Below are 20694 nucleotides of genomic sequence, written 5' to 3'. Positions count from 1 at the left end.
GGCACTCTGTACTCCGACTTTGGTAAGGACCCAAGGCCACATTTGGAGTATGTACACTGTCCTAACTACCTGGGCAGTTAAGCCTGGTAAGCAGGTCCCAACAGTAGAGGACAGGAAGGGGCCCCTAGCTGCTAAGGCTGAGCTCTGGCGGTTGGGTTAGCAGGGGCCAGGTGGAAGCCCATCTCACTGTGGGGCCTGCACACAGTTACCTAGGCCAGGGACACCTATAGCTTTGGCCCCAGCGATGGAGCTTCCAGCCTGTGCCCCGTAAGCTGGTGGAGGGTGGTAGAGGGTGTTGGAAGGTGGTCCCAGGGCCTCGTTCTACACAAGGACATGGGTCCAAAACCCAAGGGGAAGCTTCTCTCTCAGAGGTAGAGGCTTCTGGTTCTATATGGACTGCTACCCTCTGCCTCACCCAGTCCCTGGAGGAACCCAGGACAAAGGTCACAGCCCTGAAAGTAGCAAGGACTCTACCAAGTAACTTCACTCTTACCTGCTCACCACACTTCTAGAACGGTTTGTTTTCCTTTGCCTTTTGAAAAATGTGACTATCCTCTTAAGTCTCCTACATTTAAGGCTGTTCTGAAACCTGCTCCCTGAAGCTGGTCAGTGAGCAAATGGACATGTGTCATTTACTAGTGACACTACCCCCAAGGTTAGCTGTGACATAACTCACGAGGTTATAACAAAGTATCATAGTCATACACTGCCTCCCTGGGAACTCTTGTCTCCTCACCTGTGTGGAAGCTGGTGGTTGAGAGGTGAGGGGCCGGTACGCAGTGGCCTGCTCTAACAAGTCTCCTGAGAACACTAGGCAGACAGGCTTGTGGGTGTCTACTTTACCGAGCTCTAGAGAGTTTAAAGAAAAAAAAGCAGATCTGACCTAGATCCCATGAGAGTTTGAGAGAAAGAGACCCACACTGCCACTAGGGTGGAGTAGACTGTACATGACCTAGTGTGGAGGGCAAGGGAAGGCCACTTTTATTGAGCAAATTTCCCAGGACCTATGAATTAGGTCTTCTTCCCTCTACCCCCAGAGGTAGAACCCCTCTCCCAGGTACAAGGCCACCTACTGTACACCTGTGGTCTCCCACGAGGAGCAGACCCTTATTTGGCAAGAGATGAATATGTGAGAACTGCCTGCCAGCAAGACAAGGACAAATAGCTGAAGGGAATGGGAGGGCCATTGCAGGTAGTGTGTGTGCTGTCCCATGGGACAGGACCTCAAGGGCCTAGCCCTCAGGTACTGCCTGGGCCTGCCCTGGCTGCACAGCTTCTGTTGAGAGGCTTGGGGTAGGGTTGGCCAGGCTGCCAGTCTGGAGTAAGATCACTCAATCTCTAGGATGAGGTCATCGCCTTCCAGAGTCATGTCCTTGGTCACGTGAACCTTTCGGATAGTGCCCTCCATGGGCGAAGTCACCACAGTCTCCATCTTCATGGCGCTGAGCACACAGAGGGGCTGGCCCTTAACCACCTTGGCTCCTGCTGCCACCTTGACGTCTATGACCTTCCCAGGCATAGGGGCCCCAATTTGGCCCTTCACATCCTTCAAGGCCTTGGGATGGAAGTGCATCTCCTGCAGACAGGACAGAGATGACATTAGACAGCAGGTCAGGCCCATCCCTACCACCTGACTGGCTCTGATGGCACTGTACCTTCATGGCCTGGGTGTCTTTAACCAGAATGGATCGAAGCTGCCCATTGAGTTCAAAGAACACCTGCCTCTGGCCAGCACGGTTCAGGTCGCTTACAGCCAGGGCTTTGATGTGCAAGGTCTTGCCCCGTTCCAGCTCAACCTGGAGAAGACAGGAGACAGCTGGGGAGGATGTCATGACCGTGGGCCCTGGATCCCATTTCTCGAGTGTGAAGAAAGCCCAGCCTCTGGTCACAAGGGCCATTTCTGCTGTGCAGCTCACAAGGCTGTGAATACTGTGTGTGACAGTATGGCAGGGCTACTGTAGGCCTTGGGGCTGAGTATAGACAAACACAAGACCCACTGACCTCAAACTCCTCTGCAATTTTGGGTCCTTGAAGAAAGAGACGAGTATTCAGGCTATCCAGGGGGCCAAAGGTAGCCGTGAAGTCTTTGAACTGAGCAAAGACATCAGGGTACATGGCTGCAGAGAGAACGTCCTCTGGGGTCACCTCCTCTCCATGCCTATCAATCAGGTCCTTCTCCAGCTCCTTCAGGTTCAAGGGAGGGAGGGAGGCTCCAGGCCTCCCTTCTATTCTTGGCAGGTCCTTTAGCACCTGAGGGGCAAAGCAGAGGGTCAGGCCAGGCCCTTGTACTCAGTCCCTGTCTCATCACGATGTACCTTCCCTACCTTAGAACGGAAGGGTTCAGGGAAACCCCCATGGGGAATGCCAATGTAGCCCTGCAGGAACTCCACCACAGAGCGGGGGAAGGACAGCTCTTCTGCCTGAGCTTCTGCCTCTGCCCGGCTCAACCCGTTCTGCACCATGAACTGGGCCAGATCCCCCACAATCTTGGAGGATGGTGTCACCTGAAGAGAAAAGATGTCTGGTAATGAGGATGTAGGCCCAGAGGCAGAAGGGTAGCGCACAGGGCCGTTAGATAAGGGGCCTTGCTCACCTTGATGAGGTCCCCCAGCATCTGGTTAGCCTCCACATAGGCCTTCTTGACCTCCTTGAACTTGGAGCCAAGTCCCATGCTGTGGGCCTGGAAGTGTAGGTTGGTGTACTGGCCCCCTGGGATCTCATTCTCATACACGTCTGAGTTGCCAGACTTCATGGTAGCCGTGCAATCAAAGGCTGCATACAGCCCCCGAGCCCCTTCCCAATACTCACTGTAGTCAAACACACGCTCCAGGGGTACCTCTGTGGGGAAGCTAGAGTCAGGAGAGCTTGGCAATGTGCCAGTACTCCCAAGGGTGCTTTCCAGAACTCAGCGTTAGCCCAGACTGGGGGGAGGCAGTGGCCGCCAGGCCAGAGTGAGGCATCTGAATCCCAGGCTCTGCCAGGATTATTCAAGACTTTGAATGGCCATGGGTTGTTACTCTATCCTACCTGTGTCCAGAGGAGTCCCTTTGGTACAGGCCACCAGGGCCCCCATGCTGGGCTGTGAGGTCATCCCAGACATAGAGTCGACTGCCACATCCACAACATCAGCCCCAGCTTGTGCACAGGCCAACATGGCTGCCACACCTGACCCTGATGTGTCATGGGTATGGATGTGCAGTGGGAGGTCGGGGAACCGGTCCCGGAGGGAGCTGACCAGCATGGTGCATGCTGCAGGCTTCAGCAGGCCTGCCATGTCCTGGGAAAGTGAAGAGGAGAAGGGGTTATGGTAAGGAGGGACCTGATGTGTTCCTGTATGCAGGCCACTGTGGGTATCGTGGGAGGGCAAGAGGAGCAGACGGACAAAAGGCCCTGGCACCTTAATGCAGAGGATGTGAGTGCCGGCTCGCACCAGTTCTTCAGCTAAGCCCATGTAGTACTCCAGTGAGTATTTAGTGCGACTGGGGTCAGCCACGTCACCCGTGTAGGAGATGGCAGCTTCCACCACACCCCCAGCACTGCCAGCTGCTTCCATGCCCAGCAGCATGTTTGGCAGGTAGTTAAGGGAGTCAAAGATCCGGAAGACGTCCATGCCATTCTCTTTGGCCACCTCACAGAACCTGGCAAGTGAGAGAATAGGTGAATCCTTCCTGACTCCCTGTACTTTACTCTCTAGGTCCTGGCCCCTAGGGAATGAAGTCTGGCTTGTCAGGGGAGTGGGCATTTCAAACTGTGATCAAGGCCTTTTCCAGGGCAGCCTGTGCCAAGAGGTATGACTGGCACTGGCAGAGCCATCCAGCCATCTAGGACTGGAGGATTGGTAAGATTCTTACCAAGGAATGGTCTTGAGGAGGGCGCCACTGAGCAGAGCCCTCAGGCCCAATTCCAACCCCAGCTCTGTGCTGTGATTCCTGGGACAACTCATCTCCCTCAGTGTTTGCTGCCACAGAGATCCAGAAGCCCTAAGTGTTCTGCCTCTGAAAGTCTGTTTGGTCCCCATAGGATATAGTCAAAGACTCTGTGGAGACCACTATTGTGTGGTCCCAGCAGACCCAGGCTTACTTGAAGACCACGTTGTCAGGGTAGTTGGTGTAGCCCACAGCATTGGCCCCCCTCAGTAGCATCTGGAATGGGATGTTGGGGATGAGCTCCCGGAGCTCCTGGAGCCGCCGCCAGGGGCACTCATACAAGAAGCGCATGGCCACGTCAAATGTGGCTCCTCCCCAGTTCTCTATGCTGAAGAGGTTGTTGAAGTTGTGGGCAACGTAGGGTGCAATCTTTTTGAGATCGTGTGTGCGCACTCTAGTGGCAAGTAGTGACTGGTGGGCATCCCGGAAGGTTGTGTCCATTAGCAGCAGCCCCTGGTGATTCCGCACAGCTCTGGCAAAGCCCTCTGGCCCCTCTCGCAGAAGGATGTCTCTGAAACCAGCTGGGGGTGGGCCTAGGGTAGACAGGAACATCAATGCCTATCCTACAGGCAGCAACCTCCCACTATCCCTTTGAGTTGTTAAAAATGGACCTCAACCTACCTATGGGCACCACAGGAACAATGGGGTCCACAGGGCTGGGACTGACCTTGACGGGGATTGGAGTGGTAGGGCCATTGACCATGACGTGTCCTGGGGAGAAAGTGAGCACTGGGTCAGGACAGGTTGGTCAGAGGAAGAGTCAAGGGCAGCAGTGTGAGTAGGTAGGCTCTGGGATGGGGACTTTCTCCAGGACACCTGGGCCCCCTGGGTCTAGACAGTGGACACTTACTAAGGAGCATGTGGACAGAAAGGAGGGTATAGGACCTTAACAAGGGCAGGGGCACAGGGTGGGAAACAGGAAAAAGTCAGGAGGGAAGAGAAGGGCAGTGCAGGCAAACCAAGGTAATGTAGCAACTTCTGGGCCCGGTTCTGTGCAGGCCGCAGCTGGAACAGCTCGGGGTTCTCATCGATGAACTGGGTGTCCACAATGCCCGCTAGGAACTGCTGGTTGTTGAGCACATTCTGCAGGAAGGGGATGTTGGTCTGCAAGGCAAGCAGAAGGGTCACTATGCAGCTTACGGAGGGACAGACACTCCAGGTCCTCTGAGGCACTGCAGCTTCCCCCTTCTTTCTGGTCGCCCATGGAGCTGCCAGGGACTAGATGCACATCTCCATCTTTGCTCACTCCAGAACTCATACCAATGCCAGCCCCTCTTGACTGAGTCCACAGACTAAGATCTAACACCTCCCATAGCCTAGAACCTAACCCTGTAGAAGCATTCACACCCCCTGCCAGCCACGCCTCTTCAACCCATTTTCATGAGACCACCTCTTGCTAATTCCAGAGGCATCACCCATCCTCTTGCTAACAGCTCCCACCTAGACACTCTTCCCTGACCTCATTTTCTTCCTCTTCTACCCTTCCACATCTCACGCTCTACTTCTTAAGGACACCCTGATCTGGACCTGCTGCTCCTGTGACAGCCTCTGTCTTCAGAGCCAAGTGGACCAACCATCCCAGTAATCTGCACTCCCATGGAGCCCTGCATGCTATGTTCCCAGCTCTCTGGTAGATGGATACCTTACCCTCTACCCTGCCTACCCATCTTTTCCTGTGTGACTGGGCAGGCTGGACCCCTGCCCCATGACAGATCCTGGACTCTTAATCTCTTGGGTTCAGTCCACACATTTCCCCTGAGCTGCCTCAACACAGCCCCCTTGCCCGACGATTGGACAAGAGCGGTGCTTGCCCACCAGCTTCCGACAGGGTGTCCCTAATGATTACAAAGCGGGGGCCCAGCTATAGATGCCTTGCAGCCTTGCATCTGCTTTTCTTTGGAACTACCCCCCCACCCCCAGGGACCAAAGCATGGGACTGAATTGTTAAACCGTCTGAAGAACCCAGAGCTGCGTAAGGGTAAGAAGGATCATCAAAGCCCCAACCACCATGTAGATTCCCCCCTGCTACTGCTAGGTCTACCATCGATGCCTCTACTGGAAGCTCCACGGTGGTAGGAACAGGGCCAGAGACCACCAGGTTCCCACAGCAGGGTAACAACACACAACAAACTAGAATATGTGTGTATTTGGAGTGAATGGAAACTCTTTAGGGTTAGAAAAAGAAGTATCTGGCACCACCTCATATCACAGTTGACCGGACTAAAGAAAGATCCAAATTACTTTTCCAACAGCTGGGGTGTCCCAGCAACAAGCCAAGCAGAGGCTTCCAGCTGCAAGGACTTAAGCCCCTCAAGCTGCAAGGTTTCCTTAGGTGTGAACAGTACAGGCAACTAGCAGCCCTAGGTCTCCGTGAGAAAACCGTTTCTGTGGGTAAGGAACTTGCTCAGGGCTGTGCAGCTGTACCAGGCAGGACTAGAATCCAATCTCTTTCTCCCCCAGTTCCTGGCACCCACGCACTCCTTAGATTCAGGTACGGAGGGAGGGAAATAGGAAGAAGGGGCCCAGGTAGTCTGAGAGGAGGAGATGCCCCGCAGGAGGTGGTAACTTCCCATCCCAGCTAAGTGAACCATTCCTGGGAGACAAACAAGATACCCAACTTGGTTCTGAGTCCACCTCACATTTCTGACCGTTCGAACCACATTCCCTAGGAAGAGGCCCCTCTAGAAGAGGGGAGGCGGAGCTATGACACAGAGAGGACCACTGACGCACAGCTTCAAACAGCGTGCCACAGCCAGCCTGCTGGGAAACCGCGCAGCACAGACCAATCCAGCCAGAGGCGGAGGCCGGTTGGCTGGGGAGCGCCGGGCAGGGCGGGAGGGAGACCGAGGAGAGGAAGGAGGGGCGCGGCGGGGCGGGGCACGACGGCAGTCCCGTGGCCAAGCCCTCAGGCCCCACCCGCAGAAGCCCTGTTGGGGGCGCCACCCCAGCCCCCCACCCCCCAGGGTCCGGACCTGTGGGGGATTCTTCACGTGACGCGGTGATGCAGAACGGTTGTGACCTTCAGTGTGTATCTGCGAACGCGAGGGTCCCAGTAACAGTGCGGGTTTGCACCCGGCCCTGCCCGTGGGTGCGGGGACGTGTGGGTGTGTGGGCATATGTGGGCGTGTTGGGGAGGGTGCCCAGAGACATGTGACAAAGACCCGTCTCTGGGAGATGGTAAAGGGGCCTTAGAGCTGGCGCTTTGTCTGGTTGTCTGCAGAGCCGCGGCGCCCGCCTGAGCGGTTACAGGATGCTTGGGCGCCAGGGTGGCCGAGGGCGCGCGCGCCCGTGCCAGGGTGAGTGCGCTGCGGCAGCGCCTTGGGACAACGCGGAGGGCCTGGTCCGGCCTCGGGCGTGACTGGGCGCCACCCGTGGGCGCTGCAGTGGCCGCGTGTCCCCGTGACCTCCGGAACCCGGCTGGGGCCCGGCTGGATCCCTGTGCCCCTCCGGGTCCACCCTCCACGTGCGTGTTCGTGGCGCGCGTGTCCGTCAGCGCGCATCCGCCTGCCTGCCGCCGCCGCCACCGCGAACGGCGCGGAGAAAAGGTGCCGGGAGCCGAGAGAGCCGGGGCCGAGGGCCCGAGCGCCATGGGCCGGAGGGCGCGCGGCTGGCGGGCCCGGCCTCGCTCCCGCGAGAGAGCGGCCTGGAGTCGGCAGAGGCCGGCTGGGTCCGCGGGGAGGCCAGCCCGAGCCCCCTGAGCGACGGACACCAGGTGAGCCCCCCCTCCCCCGCCCCGACAGGGCTCAGAGGGAGGCCCGCCCGGGGAGGAGCCACAGTCCACGCCAGGGATTTGGGGGACGCCATCCTCAGCCACGAAGGGGAAGGCACGAAGGGGGGAGGGGGCTGGCCATTTCAGAGGATGCCAGGAGGAAGTTCCCGGACCCTCCCTGCTCTTGGCCCTCCTCCACTTCCTGCCTCATGCCTCACCTTGTTCCCAGTACCTGGACTCCCTTCAACTGCTTGGGAAATGTGACCTTTACTCTGGGGGGGCCTTAGTCTGCAGCCCCAGCCATCTTTCCTCCCTGGGGTCCTCCGTGAGCATCTTACCCAAATCTTCCCCAGTTCAGACTCTGGAAACTGGTTCCTGGGACTGTGCCCTGGGCACAAGTGGGCCCTTGCCCTAGCCCCACCTGTGCCTGGGGCTGCGGCCCTTTCCCACAGGGCACTCACCATGGCCCCGCCGCTCCTATTGCTGTTGCTGGCCAGTGGAGCCGCTGCTTGCCCGCTGCCCTGTGTGTGCCAGAACCTGTCGGAGTCGCTCAGCACCCTTTGTGCCCACCGAGGCCTGCTGTTTGTGCCACCCAACGTGGACAGGCGCACAGTTGAACTGCGCCTGGCTGACAACTTCATCCAGGCCCTGGGACCACCTGACTTCCGCAACATGACAGGGCTGGTGGACCTAACATTGTCTCGAAATGCCATCACCCGCATCGGGGCCCGCTCCTTTGGGGACCTGGAGAGCCTGCGCTCCTTGCACCTGGATGGCAACAGGCTGGTGGAACTGGGCAGCAGCAGCCTACGGGGGCCTGTCAACCTCCAGCACCTCATTCTTAGTGGCAATCAGCTGGGCCGAATCGCTCCTGGGGCCTTCGACGACTTCCTTGACAGTCTCGAGGACCTGGATGTGTCCTATAACAATCTCCGGCAGGTTCCCTGGGCTGGCATAGGCTCCATGCCTGCCCTGCATACCCTTAACCTGGACCATAACCTCATTGATGCGCTGCCCCCAGGTGTTTTTGCCCAGCTTAGCCAGCTCTCCCGCCTGGACCTGACCTCCAACCGCCTGGCCACCCTGGCACCTGATCCACTCTTCTCTCGGGGTCGGGATGCTGAGGCCTCACCTTCCCCTCTGGTGCTGAGTTTCAGCGGGAACCCACTGCACTGCAACTGTGAGCTGCTGTGGCTGCGGAGGCTGGCCCGGCCTGATGACCTGGAAACCTGCGCTTCTCCACCAACCCTGGCAGGCCGCTACTTCTGGGCAGTGCCTGAGGGAGAGTTCTCCTGTGAGCCTCCACTGATTGCCCGACACACACAGCGCCTGTGGGTGCTAGAAGGTCAGCGGGCCACTCTACGGTGCAGGGCTCTTGGTGACCCTGTACCTACCATGCACTGGGTTGGTCCTGATGACAGGCTGGTTGGCAACTCTTCTCGAGCCTGGGCTTTCCCCAACGGGACCCTAGAGATTGGGGTGACAGGCGCTGGAGATGCAGGAGCCTATACCTGCATTGCTACCAACCCTGCCGGTGAGGCCACAGCCCGAGTGGAGCTCCGGGTACTGGCCTTGCCCCATGGTGGGAACACCAGTGCTGAGGGGGGCCGTCCTGGGCCCTCGGACATTGCTGCCTCTGCTAGAACTGCTGCTGAAGGCGAGGGAACTTTAGAATCTGAACCAGCCGTGCAAGTGACAGAGGTGACTGCCACCTCTGGACTGGTGAGCTGGGGCCCAGGGCGGCCAGCTGACCCAGTGTGGATGTTCCAAATCCAGTACAACAGCAGCGAGGATGAGACCCTCATCTACCGGTGAGGATGGGCCTTGCACACTCCCTTCAGCCTGCTTTGTTCACTGTGCCTCCCTTCCTGCTGACCCTGTACCCCCAAGTTCTGCCTGTTCCCCCTCCAGGCCTGTGCCTGCTCCTCTACTTCTAAACTCTTGGAGTATGGCTTGGGCAGAGAAACGTGTGGCTGCTTTTTAAGGGGTCTCAGGTGAGGCTGTATGTGCCAGCCTTCCTGACCATCAGTGATAGCAGCTTGGGTGTCTGCTAAGGCACCTGACCCCCACCCCAGGGTATTTTTGCCTCTGCTTGGTTCCATTCCCCACCCCCAGCTCCTATTACCTGAGGCCTGTGTCAGTGCACACATCCATCCCTGCCCTGGCACTATTCTGCGTGTGTTGACAGGGCCTTATAGGCCTGAGGGGCTGTTCAGGGCAAACCTGAAAGAAGGGAATGGGGGCTGTACCCCACCCTGGGGCTCTGACCACCTGCCCTTGCCTACAGGATTGTACCAGCCTCCAGCCAACACTTCCTGCTGAAGCACCTGGTTCCTGGTGCTGACTACGACCTCTGCCTGCTGGCCCTGTCACCTGCTGCTGGGCCCTCCGACCTCACGGCCACTAGACTGCTGGGCTGTGCCCACTTCTCTACCCTACCAGCCACCCCCCTGTGCCATGCCCTACAGGCCCATGTGCTGGGCGGGACCCTGACTGTGGCAGTGGGAGGCGTCCTAGTGGCTGCCTTACTGGTCTTCACTGTGGCCTTGCTGGTTCGGGGCCGGGGAGCTGGGAATGGCCGCCTCCCACTCAAACTCAGCCATGTCCAATCCCAGACCAATGGTGGCACTAGCCCCATGCCCAAGAGCCACCCACCACGGAGCCCTCCACCCCGTCCCCAGCGCAGCTGCTCCCTGGACCTAGGAGACACCGGTGGATGCTACGGGTATGCCAGGCGCCTGGGAGGAGCCTGGGCCCGGCGGAGCCACTCTGTACATGGGGGGCTGCTGGGAGCTGGGTGTCGGGGTATGGGGGGCAGTGCGGAGCGGCTGGAGGAGAGCGTGGTGTGAAAAAAAGGGCAGCCTCTTGCCCTGAGGAAGGAGCAGTGCCACTGTTGGGCCCAGGTGGCAGCACCCAGCCTGGGTGGGCAGCACGGCCCTGGGTCCCACTCTGCTTTTTATCCTCAGTACCTCAGGCCCCCATGTACTTGGTGGGACAGCAAACCCTTTCCTTGGTTTTGGCCTCCAGACTAAAGGGACAGGTCCCACCAACAGGTGCTCAGAGCCACCAAGGCAGGGGCTGCAGCCACCAAGAGGGAGTCTTGTTTCTATTTATAATAAAATTGTTGGGGACAATTTGCCAGTGTTGGTCTTTGATCTCATCCTGCTTGATCCCTGGGAGGGAGGAAGGGAGGCTGTAGGGGTACACAGGTGAGTACAGGTGTCAAGGCTAAAACTCCCGGGCTCACAGAGGTAGTTCTTGGCCCAAGACTTCCAGCCAGTCTATAACCCAGGGTAGCAGTCAAGGGTTGGGGTCTGGTGTCTGCTGGCCCTGGCAGAGGCAGGCATCAATCTAGAACCCTCTGGAAGGCCTGTGCTTCCCTGGGCCTGAGTGAGCTGGTGAGATGAATGCACAGCCTCTTGCTAATAAGCTGAGCTCAGCTGTAGGCCCAGTGCTCAGATGGGCACCCAGTTGCTAAAGTGCAGAAGTAGATATTGTCAGCCACGCAGCATTCTACTGTGCCCACAGCTGCAGCCAAGCTCACATACACCCAACCTCCTGTCACCATAACTACCTGTGTGTGACCTAGAGAGATGCTTGCGGGGAAATAAGCAACAGTTGGGAGACATAGGAGAGGGCAGAGAGGGTAGGATGTGTGCAGGAAGGGGACAGACCCAGGCCCCAAATTCTTTTGCAGTTTCTGTAGTCATGAACCCTACTGTCCCTGTTCTCATGACTGGAAGAGGATGCTGGGATCTTGAACTCACTGTGATATAGGGCAGGTGTGTAAGGTTGTATGGATCAGGATACTTGGCATTAAGGGTGGAAAAATAATCAGAGTATTGGCAAAACCTCAAACCAGGGTTCAGCCCAGTGTATACCCCATAACCTCCCATCGCTGGTCAGCCAGAGAAAAGCCAGTTCCCAGAGCATAAGGCAGTGACTCTAGGATGTTGGGAGCTGACTTTACAGCATATCTCTGCCCCCAAGGCAAGGAAGGCATGGACCCCAACAGAGCCTGTGATCATGTAGGAACCCACTGCCTTTCCCAAGATGGGCTGCATGAGACAGGCTTCTCTGCCCTACCCCACAGGACAGTCTCAAAACCCACAAGGTTTTCCAAAAGTCTTTGAGCCCACTAGGGTCACTGACAGAACCTGTGAACATGAGAGCCTTGGAAGAGGAGGGAAAAACTCAATGGGCTGCGGACTTAAGTCTATCCTACGTGTGCCCCGTAGGATGGATGGGCAGGTGCTGGCTTCAAAGGACAGGACAGAATCTCTTGGTTATGAGTTTGTAGCTGCAAAAACTAGATAGAAAGGTATCCCAACAAGGAAGCAATAGGCACCATGGGGCTCCTGTCACCTTAGAGAGGCCCAACCACTGTGGCCAGCCCTGACCCTCACCATATACATTTCTTGGCTATTCTGAAGCAGCTGCCAGGAAGTCAGGAGAGCTGGGAGCTGGCAGAAGGTCTGAGCTCTCATCCAGGGATCCGTACTCAGAGACCCAGTAGGGCCCTGGCACCGGTAGCCTGAGTCCAGTCAGAAATGATTACTGTGTCACTGAGACTGAAAGCCACCTCAATAAAAGTAAAGCAAGAACAAGACACCACACTGCCCCTCAGTAACACTTAACCAAAAGGGCCCCCTGAGGGCAAATGCAATCTCTCACCTTTACACCTCGGACACGGAACTCCGCCAGGGCTCTGCTCATCTTGGTGGCAGCTGTAGGGTGGTCTTTGCCATGGGCAATGACTTTGACGAGCAGGGAGTCATAGTGGGGGGATATGACAGCTCCCTGGAATGCTGAGGCATTGTCCAGGCGGATGCCCATGCCCTCACCACTCCGGAAAACCTGTGGCCAGAAGGAAGCACAAGTCAGCAGCTGGGATGGAAAGTGGCCCCCAGAGGGCTGAGTTCAAGGGTACCCAGATAGCCCATCACTGACCAGTCAAGTTTCTTCCTACTTCTGTCAACAGAGCCAGGCTCCAACCCTTCTGAGTCCTATCACTCACTCTTGCACTGTAGCAAGAAGGGACAGGGGAGGACAGGCCTGCTGGGCCCCCAGAGCAGCCCAGGTGGGAAGGGCCAGAACCCGTCCTTCGCCACCTGCCTGCCTGCCCTCCCTCCCTGTAGGCCCATTCTGTGTCCCCCATCATCCCAGGAGCAGCATGCAGTGGTTCACTGGAGACACAGCTAAAGTGGAGATGTCCCTGCGCAGATGGCGCTGGGTCAGACACAGATACACAGACCACCGGCCACTAGGAAGGAAAGGAGATTCATAGGCTGACGGACGAAGGGTTCCGCTGGTTTGCTTTTCCTTTTGTTTTTTGAGACAAACCAGCTTTTCTGTAGCCCAGACCAGCCTGAACTTACAATGTAGCCTAGGCTGGCCTTGAACTCATGATGATCCTCTTGCTTCAACCTTCTGAGTGCTGAAATTGCACAACCACACCTAGCTGGGGGGTTTGTTTGTTTGTTTGTTTGGTTTTTGGTTTTTGATGTTGGTGTTTATGGTGTTGGTGTTTAATGTAGAGGGAAGAGGAGGCCTCAGATCTACTCACATTCCCTCTTCCTGAAGGGGAGGGTGGGAAAAAGAGCAGAGGGGGAGGAAGAAACATGCACAGTGAAGGAAATGCATCCAGCTCATCCAGGGAACATGAGAGGCAAACAGAAGAGGAAGAGGAAGCGGCAGACACAGATGTAAGGGTTGGGTGTCTGGGGTAACTTACGTGTGCACACACAGGTCATGACATGCATGACATACCTGCATGGGGCAGGTAGGGGATCTGAAGTTCACAGAGAAAGTGAGAGAGAGAAGGAGGCCAGAAGGACTGGACTGGGGACACCCTCAGCATCTACCCTTCTGCTGCTAAGGGTACAAGCTGTGTTCAGTAAAGAACTTCATGCAATATTTAAGGGTGGACACTCAACTGTGTGCAGGAACTACCAGCTAAAAATACCCTGTGGTGACCGTCTCGAAAGCCAGCCCCTAGCTGTGAGGTGGAGGTGGAGAGGAACCCTGGTGCGTCAGCTGCTCTTCCCAGCCAAGGGCAGAAGAGCCGGGGCTATAGGGCAGCAACAACCCAACACTGTCCCACGTAGGGACTCAGAAATGAATGCGGGTGGTCAGCTGTAGTGGCCCTTGGGCCCTCAAGGTCATCAGAACTGACCTAGCACACCAACCCTGCCCCATACTTAACCACAATTGTGGGCATTTTGCAGTTCTGGTGTCTGGTTCAATCTCTTATTTGCCATCCTTGTACCCTGGACACCAGTGCCAGCCCTGACTGCCCCAAATCCTGCATCCTCTGACCAGCAGACAGTGCTACTGACATGCAGGGTGACTGAACAGGCTGGAGCCACAGACAGGCCTGGAAGAGACAGAGCCACAGACAGGCATAGAAGAGACAGAGCCACAGACGGGCATGGAAGAGACAGGCAGCCGAACCCAAAGGCTCTAAAACTGACAGGGAAAATGGGCAGGGCTGAGGTAAAGTGCTTCTCAGTCCTTCAGTGCTACCCACCGAGGAGCTCCTTTGCTTACTCCCAAGGGGCCTTCTGCTTCACTCACTCTGCCACCAAAACCCCAACCCTCTGTTCCCCCACAAGGTCCTGCCTCACCAGCTACCCGTCACCTCTGACAGAAGGCAGGGTAGAGATCAGCCACTCTGAGTTTGTCACAATGAGGCTTTGGGTTCCTAGGGCATCAGGACCAAAGCATTACATTTGGGGGCCCACAACAATCCCCTTAGCTGGTCTGTCCCCATTCCCAGGTGACCTGCTGACTTTCTGCTAGGTTTCTGTGGATGTTCTTCCCTTACTCTAAGACAGAACTGGGCCCCTCGGTGATAACCTGGGCACCATGGAAAGGCAGGCAGCAAAGAATCTCAGCCCGGGATGAAGCTAGTGTCACACTTTTGAAATGTCACCTACCTCAATGCGGCCAGTGTCTGGCTGGAAGCTGCGTGCAGGGTCCTCAGTGGTGACCCGACACTGAATGGCACAACCATTGATTCGGATGTTTTCCTGCCGCAGGCCTAGGTCAGGCAGGCTCCGGCCTTCGGACACATGGATCTGAGCATGGACCAGGTCCACACTGCAAATGAGGACATCAGGGAAGGAGGAAGATGAGGTGAGGCAGGGAGGCAGGATCTATGATTCACAGAGCCAGTGCTGTACCCTCTTCTCAGCCCAAGCAGCCTGGAGTCCTCTATCTGGTTGTCCCACAGCCTGCACTGCTTTCCCCAGTGAATCAGGAGAAAACACTCCCTTCTAAGAAGCTTCCAGAAGACAAGTTATCTACCTGCCCTTCGTCCTCCTGATAGCCCCTTCAAACAGTCTGTCTTCTGTTTGTCCATCCTAAGGTCTGAAAACTCCTGACTGCCTGTGACACCAAAATTGGAAGTATAGACAGAGGTTACTATCACAGGGTTGGGACACTCACGGAGCACTGGGGCTACAGTGTGTGTGCAGGCAGACTGCAAAATAGGAATCACAAGGCCAGGCATGTTGGTATGTTATTGTAATCTCAGTATTGATAGGTACATGTAGGAAGATTAGGAGTCCAAGGTCACCCTTGGCTATTTAAAAAGCTTGAGGCCAATGTGGGCCCAAGGGATCCTATCTAAAACAAACAAACAAACAAAACAGAACCAAAAACCAAACAAAGGAAAACAGAGAACTGCATTAGTTGGAAGCTTGCAAGGGTGGACGTGTCAGGACACTATGTTCCTCAGGCACAGGCAGAGCAGAAGGCTCTCCCTGTTTACATGGTTGTGTAAGACTGCCTGAGCTATGGCCACTCTTAAAGATGGTGTCAAATCCAGGTAGACAGCTGTCAGCACAGGCCCTCTCGGTCTAATGTCTCCAAGGCTCATGGCTGTACTGTACTGGCAGACTATCCTCAATACTCAGTGTCACCTGTAAAAGCACAGTGGTAGTAATGGTCACCATGACCCCCTCTCTATAGGTCACCAACACTTGCATGGTGGATCTCCATGGTAGTACTTCCCATCAGAGGAGCTGAGGGTCAGACAGGCCACAGCTAACCTAGCCTGCACATGGCACAAGGCGTGGGGACCCTGATACTGAGCAAGCAAATCTCGGTACAGCAGCACCAGGACGCTGACTAGGGAACAGAGCTGGAGGTCACTGTGACTCCAGCCCTGACTCTAGGGAGTCAGGAGTCAGATCTACAAGACAAAGACAGCCATGTGGGAGGCAGCACCATTAGTCTTGAGTTTGGCCAAGGAGAAAACTGATTGGGAACATTCCACAGGAAAGTGGACTGGTTCAATACTGAAGATTAATACTTAACATAGCTTAAAAATATGTATCCTGGGGCTGGGGATTTAGCTCAGTGGTAGAGCGCTTACCTAGGAAGCGCAAGGCCCTGGGTTCGGTCCCCAGCTCCGAAAAAAAGAACCAAAAAAAAAAAAAATGTATCCTGAAATGATGAAAACTATTCTCATAGTTTATATAAAAAAGTACATTTTCTTTTTAAGTCCATACCCAAAGCCTGTAGGAGAATATGCTGGTATAAATCTTATAGGAAGCTATAGCCTACACTGGGTTTACAGATGTTTATAGACAAACCCTGAACCATAAAAGCCAGAACAGGACACTGTCCACCAGAAAACTAGATAGCTGAATTACTACAGGTGCAGAAGTAGAAGTCTACTGCCACTGAAGATCCTCAGGGAAAGTAACGTCTGGGAATGACTTTCAGCAAACAGCAAGGCTTTTGTTGTTTTGTTCTGTTTTGTTTTGAGATAGGGTCTCTGGCTGTCCTGGAAATCACTACGTAGATAAGGATCGTCAGATCTTCCTGCCTCTGCTGGGATTAAAGGTGTGAGCCACCATGCCTGACCAAATAGCACATTTTAAACATGAATAAAAGTTCTAGAGGCTGAGAGGTGGCTCAGCAGTTAGAGCATTGGCTGCTCCTGCTGAGGACCTCGGTTTGCTTCCCAACATCTACATCCAGCTCACAATCCTCTGAAATCCTAGTTCTGGGGGATCAGATAACCTCCTCTGGCCTCTGTGGGCAAACATACATATATAAAAGCAAAATATATAAATCATTTTTAAAATCTAAGGGGCTGGAGAGAGGACTCAGCAGTTAAGAGCACTGGCTACTGTTCCAGAGGATCTGAGTCCAACTCCTAGCAAGCACATAGCACTCACAAACACCTCTACTTCCACCCTGAGGGATCTCTGCTTTTTCTTCTGCTCTCCACGGGCACTGCATATACACGGCACACAGACACACTGTGGCAAACATTCATCCACAAAAATAAAAATAAACCTCCAAATTTGTTTTAAGTCTATCTAGAACATCAAGAGCATCACACTATACAATAAACAAAGATGGAAAAACACCTCAAGGCTCTGCATGGGCACAGGGGATGCCATGGAGCTGCATGGAAGGCTGGAGAGACTGAGCCCCCTGTGTGGGCTTAGACAGTTCTCTTAATCTCTACCAGACTTGGATTCATCTGAAGAATGGGGTAATGGGACCCTTCTTCACAAGTACAGCCACGAGGGCTCCATGGAGTGCCTGCAGACCCAAATCCTCATTATGAGGGGTGGGTATGCTCTGAGTTGTTCTTATTTCGTATAATAACTTTTTTTGGTGAAGTCCCTAGGCCCACTAAAGTAAAAGCAAGTAAGCCTGGGTTGCTGCCTCCAGAAGCCCATCCCACCCTGCCCTGTGCTCACTCTGTAATCTCCTCAGTGACCGTGTGCTCCACCTGCAGGCGGGAATTGACCTCGATGAAGTAGTGCTTGCCATGCTTGTCCACCAGGAACTCCACAGTGCCTGCATTCTCATAGCCAACCTGCAGGGGTGGCCGGTAAGCAGAGGTTCCCAGAGTCAGAGCTGTGCCACACAAGCCTGCCCACCACACAGCTTGTGGCAATCCAGCCACCTACCATCAGCTCCCCTGCAGTGGCCATGACCCAGAATACACCTCCACCCCTACTCTGCACATGCTCAAGGATCCCTGGAAGCTACTAAGGCCAGGCTACACCCAGCCATCTTGGTGAAGGCATCCGGTAACCACCTTTCACTGCTGCTTTCCCAGCAGCCTCCTTGGCCCATGTCCAAATCTCTTCCAGCCTCTCAGACCTGCAGTCCTGGGCTTCTCAGCCCACTTCTTCACTGCAGAAGGGTTTTCAGGAAGTGTCCTCCCGTGCTACTCTGCCATCATCCTCATTCTGGCCATCACCTCAAGCGATGTCACTTGAGGATGAGCAATGGAGTCACTAAACATGGACTGCAGCCCTGCTTTCATTCTGCTCTGGCCCTCCCTGAATAACACACTCATTCCCTGGGGTCTGACCCGGTATGATTGGTCACAGACTAAGGCCAAGGTAAGGTTGCTCCTCTGAGGCAACCCCAGCTCCACCAGACCTCACATTGCTGAGCCTTGTCTCAGAACCCACTGTCTATACCTCTTCTGAACCCTGGCTTCCTGCACTGAAGTCATGGGGACTCAAACCTGGGACAGTGTGATATACATGAGGGGTGGGTACAGGAGGTAACTTGCTACTATGGCACGAGCTTCTAGGCCAGTCAGAGGCAAGTCATTGCTTATAGATACAGCTCCCGCCTCTACACCCCAGGATCCACCCCACCAGCTGGTCAGAGACTGGTGGAGACACCTTGATAAGGAAATAGATTGTGCTTCAGTTGAGGTTAGAAGCCAGTGAGGAGGACACGCCTTAACTCTGCCAGAATCTAAGGACTCTTATTTTCTTTACAGTGACCAGGGCGAGCCGGTGCCACAAAAAAGTTAGCCTGTATAGCCAGAGTAGGAAAAAATGACAAGGACACTTCCTCTTGACCAAGCCTCTCTATTGTCACCGAGCATCAAATCTGCTATCACCTCTTCCAGCCTCGTGCGGAGGTCTGCACCCTTCTCCCCTGCCCAGGGCCTACCTCCTTCTCTCAGCAGACTGTCCACAGGGAGTTTCCAAACCCTCAAGCCATGAGACAATCTGGGCAGAGGTAGTAAGAAAGCTTGCAAAAATGGGTTTATGTCCCTAGGAACATGCCCTCACCTGCTTGGCAAGTTTGACAGAGTCACTGGTGAGGCGTGACCGAAGTTGGGGGTCCAGGTGGGTAGCAGGGGCAATCTCTACCACCTTCTGGTGCCGCCGCTGGATGGAGCAGTCCCGCTCATACAAGTGCAAGATGTTCCCATATTGGTCCCCTGGGCATACAAGAAACTGGATTCAGCCTTTCCTAGAATCCAAGGGCCTCCTATATACCCTCTGACCCCTGGGGCACTATGGCTACTTAGCCACCTGACTCCTGCTCTGTCCCTGGAAAGGCTGTCCCAAAGGTTGCTACTGTAAACCAGAGAGATCTAGGCTTCTCCTGTTTTACTCACCTAGGATCTGCACCTCAATGTGTCTTGGCTTCTCAATGAATTTCTCCACAAACAATGCCCCATTCCCAAAGGCTGCCAAGGCCTCAGAGTAGGCCCGGGTGTAATTCTCTTCCAGCTCCTAGGAATACAGACAAGGCTGGGCAGACATGGGACCAGCTCTTTGCCCTCTGCAGACAGCTCTGTACACTTCCCAGAGACCACCACAGGGGCTGCCGCCCAGCACCGAGACCTTAGCATATGTGCTGCCCTGCTTACCTCGTAGCTATGCACAACCCTCATGCCACGGCCCCCACCTCCATAGGCAGCCTTGAAGATAATAGGGAAACCATAGGTGTTAGAGAACTCGTGTGCCTCATGCAGGGAATTGATGGGGGAATTAGTGCCAGGGACCACTGGAACGCCTGTTGGGAGAGGACAGGGGATCTCTGTAACAGGCTGAATCCTGACCACATCTTGTCACAGGCCCCTCCCTGCGAGCCCCTGGGAGGAACTGCATGTCACCTGCAGCAATGGCAATGGCCCGGGCTTCCACCTTGTCTCCCATCTTGCGGACCACCTCTGGGCTTGGACCAATGAATCGGACTCCAGCATCTTGGCAGGCCTGGGCAAAGTCTGCTCTCTCTGAGAGGAACCCATAGCCAGGGTGCACAGCATCTACACCATTCTCCTGCAAGGGGCAAGAGAAATGCCTGGGTACCTTCCTCTTTCTCTTTTTCCTTGCTGGGGTCTACCTCCCTCCCCTTGTACACATATTCTGCTGATGGGTGTGGGTGCAGGGCACAGCACAAGATCCTGCCCAGCCTCAGGAAACCATGGCATCTCCTAGGCCAAGCTGACTCTACCTTGGCCACCTTAATGATGTCTGGAATGTGCAGGTAGGCTTGCACAGGAGCCAGCCCACGGCCAATAAGGTAGGCTTCATCAGCTTTCTGCCGGTGCATCTGGCCTGTGTCCTGCTCCGAGTAGACAGCCACTGTGCGGATACCCAGCTCTGTGCAGGCACGAAACACTCGGATGGCAATCTCACCTAGGACAAACAGGGTGAGCAGTTAGACGCCTGGGTCCTGAGACAAAGGAGACCAGCAGGGCAGGGTGAGGAGAAGAGGCCAGGCTAGGTAGATCCTAAATCCTGGTAGTATTTACCTCTGTTGGCCACCATTACTTTCTTGATGGGCTTGTACTCCAGACGCCGGACATTTGGGGAGGCAACGGGGGCTGTGGAGGATCGGCGGACACCCAGGAGCCTCAGGCCCCCTCGAACTGTTTGGAACTTCAGCATCTGAGGAGGGGAAATCAGAGTCCAGGTTAGAGAGGCTAGGCACAGAGCACCCTGCATCTGGAAAGAGAAAGGAAAGAGAAAGAGGGGGACCCTAACCCTCAGAAGACAACAAAGAAGACAGGTTTTGTCTGTGGTGGAGCTGTGGAGAGCAAGTGGACCTACCCAATGCAGCTCAGCTCAGCATCCTCACTCTCAGCACGGTGCTTACAGTTTGGAGGCCACACAGCGTCCTGTGCAGGCATGATGTGCACACATCGGGACGCTATGTGCTCAGGCTCACTATCCTCATTCTCCACTGACATCCAATATGGACTTCTTTCACGTGTTGATCCTGTCAACCTGCTCTCTCAGAAGTCAGCCTTGGCTCTCAGTTCAAACA

The 20694-nt window shown here is 55.2% G+C and overlaps 2 protein-coding genes across 9 annotated transcripts in view; one reads left to right on the top strand and one right to left on the bottom strand.

Annotated features, from left to right (window-relative positions):
* Positions 1-958: 958 nt before the first annotated feature.
* The window catches only part of Pc (pyruvate carboxylase), a 98933-nt gene continuing 79197 nt past the window's right edge, over positions 959-20694 (bottom strand). For all 7 annotated transcript variants that reach the window (XM_087626766.1, NM_001439916.1, NM_012744.4 and 4 more), the window contains 19 exons: positions 20180-20315; positions 19879-20063; positions 19538-19703; positions 19292-19437; positions 19037-19154; positions 18705-18856; positions 17361-17479; positions 14574-14736; positions 12310-12492; positions 4886-5030; positions 4548-4637; positions 4081-4459; positions 3398-3638; positions 3028-3277; positions 2594-2838; positions 2325-2504; positions 2002-2250; positions 1656-1796; positions 959-1576 (listed from right to left, as the gene is read on the bottom strand). In XM_087626766.1, coding sequence (XP_087482892.1) covers positions 1328-1576; positions 1656-1796; positions 2002-2250; positions 2325-2504; positions 2594-2838; positions 3028-3277; positions 3398-3638; positions 4081-4459; positions 4548-4637; positions 4886-5030; positions 12310-12492; positions 14574-14736; positions 17361-17479; positions 18705-18856; positions 19037-19154; positions 19292-19437; positions 19538-19703; positions 19879-20063; positions 20180-20315 — 3537 coding nt within the window. In that variant the 3' untranslated portion in view covers positions 959-1327. The remainder of the gene's footprint in view (positions 1577-1655; positions 1797-2001; positions 2251-2324; positions 2505-2593; positions 2839-3027; positions 3278-3397; positions 3639-4080; positions 4460-4547; positions 4638-4885; positions 5031-12309; positions 12493-14573; positions 14737-17360; positions 17480-18704; positions 18857-19036; positions 19155-19291; positions 19438-19537; positions 19704-19878; positions 20064-20179; positions 20316-20694) is intronic.
* Lrfn4 (leucine rich repeat and fibronectin type III domain containing 4) lies at positions 6811-10771 on the top strand. 2 transcript variants are annotated; one of them, XM_087591608.1, is made up of 4 exons: positions 6811-6950; positions 7147-7638; positions 8088-9446; positions 9923-10771. In XM_087591608.1, the coding sequence occupies exons 3-4, from the start codon at positions 8098-8100 to the stop codon at positions 10482-10484; spliced, it is 1911 nt and encodes a 636-aa protein (XP_087447734.1). In that variant the 5' UTR covers positions 6811-6950; positions 7147-7638; positions 8088-8097; the 3' UTR covers positions 10485-10771. The 2 variants fall into 2 exon arrangements, with proteins under 2 accessions (XP_087447734.1, NP_001102978.1); NM_001109508.1 differs by lacking the exon at positions 6811-6950 and having other exon boundaries at positions 7479-7638.

The sequence above is a fragment of the Rattus norvegicus genome, chromosome 1 (genome assembly GCF_021556685.1).
Source record: "Rattus norvegicus strain SHRSP/BbbUtx chromosome 1, alternate assembly SHRSP_T2T, whole genome shotgun sequence".
NCBI lineage: Eukaryota > Metazoa > Chordata > Mammalia > Rodentia > Muridae > Rattus > Rattus norvegicus.
The sequence above is the reverse complement of the archived record's forward strand: the minus strand, read 5'-3'. Positions and strand labels throughout refer to the sequence as shown.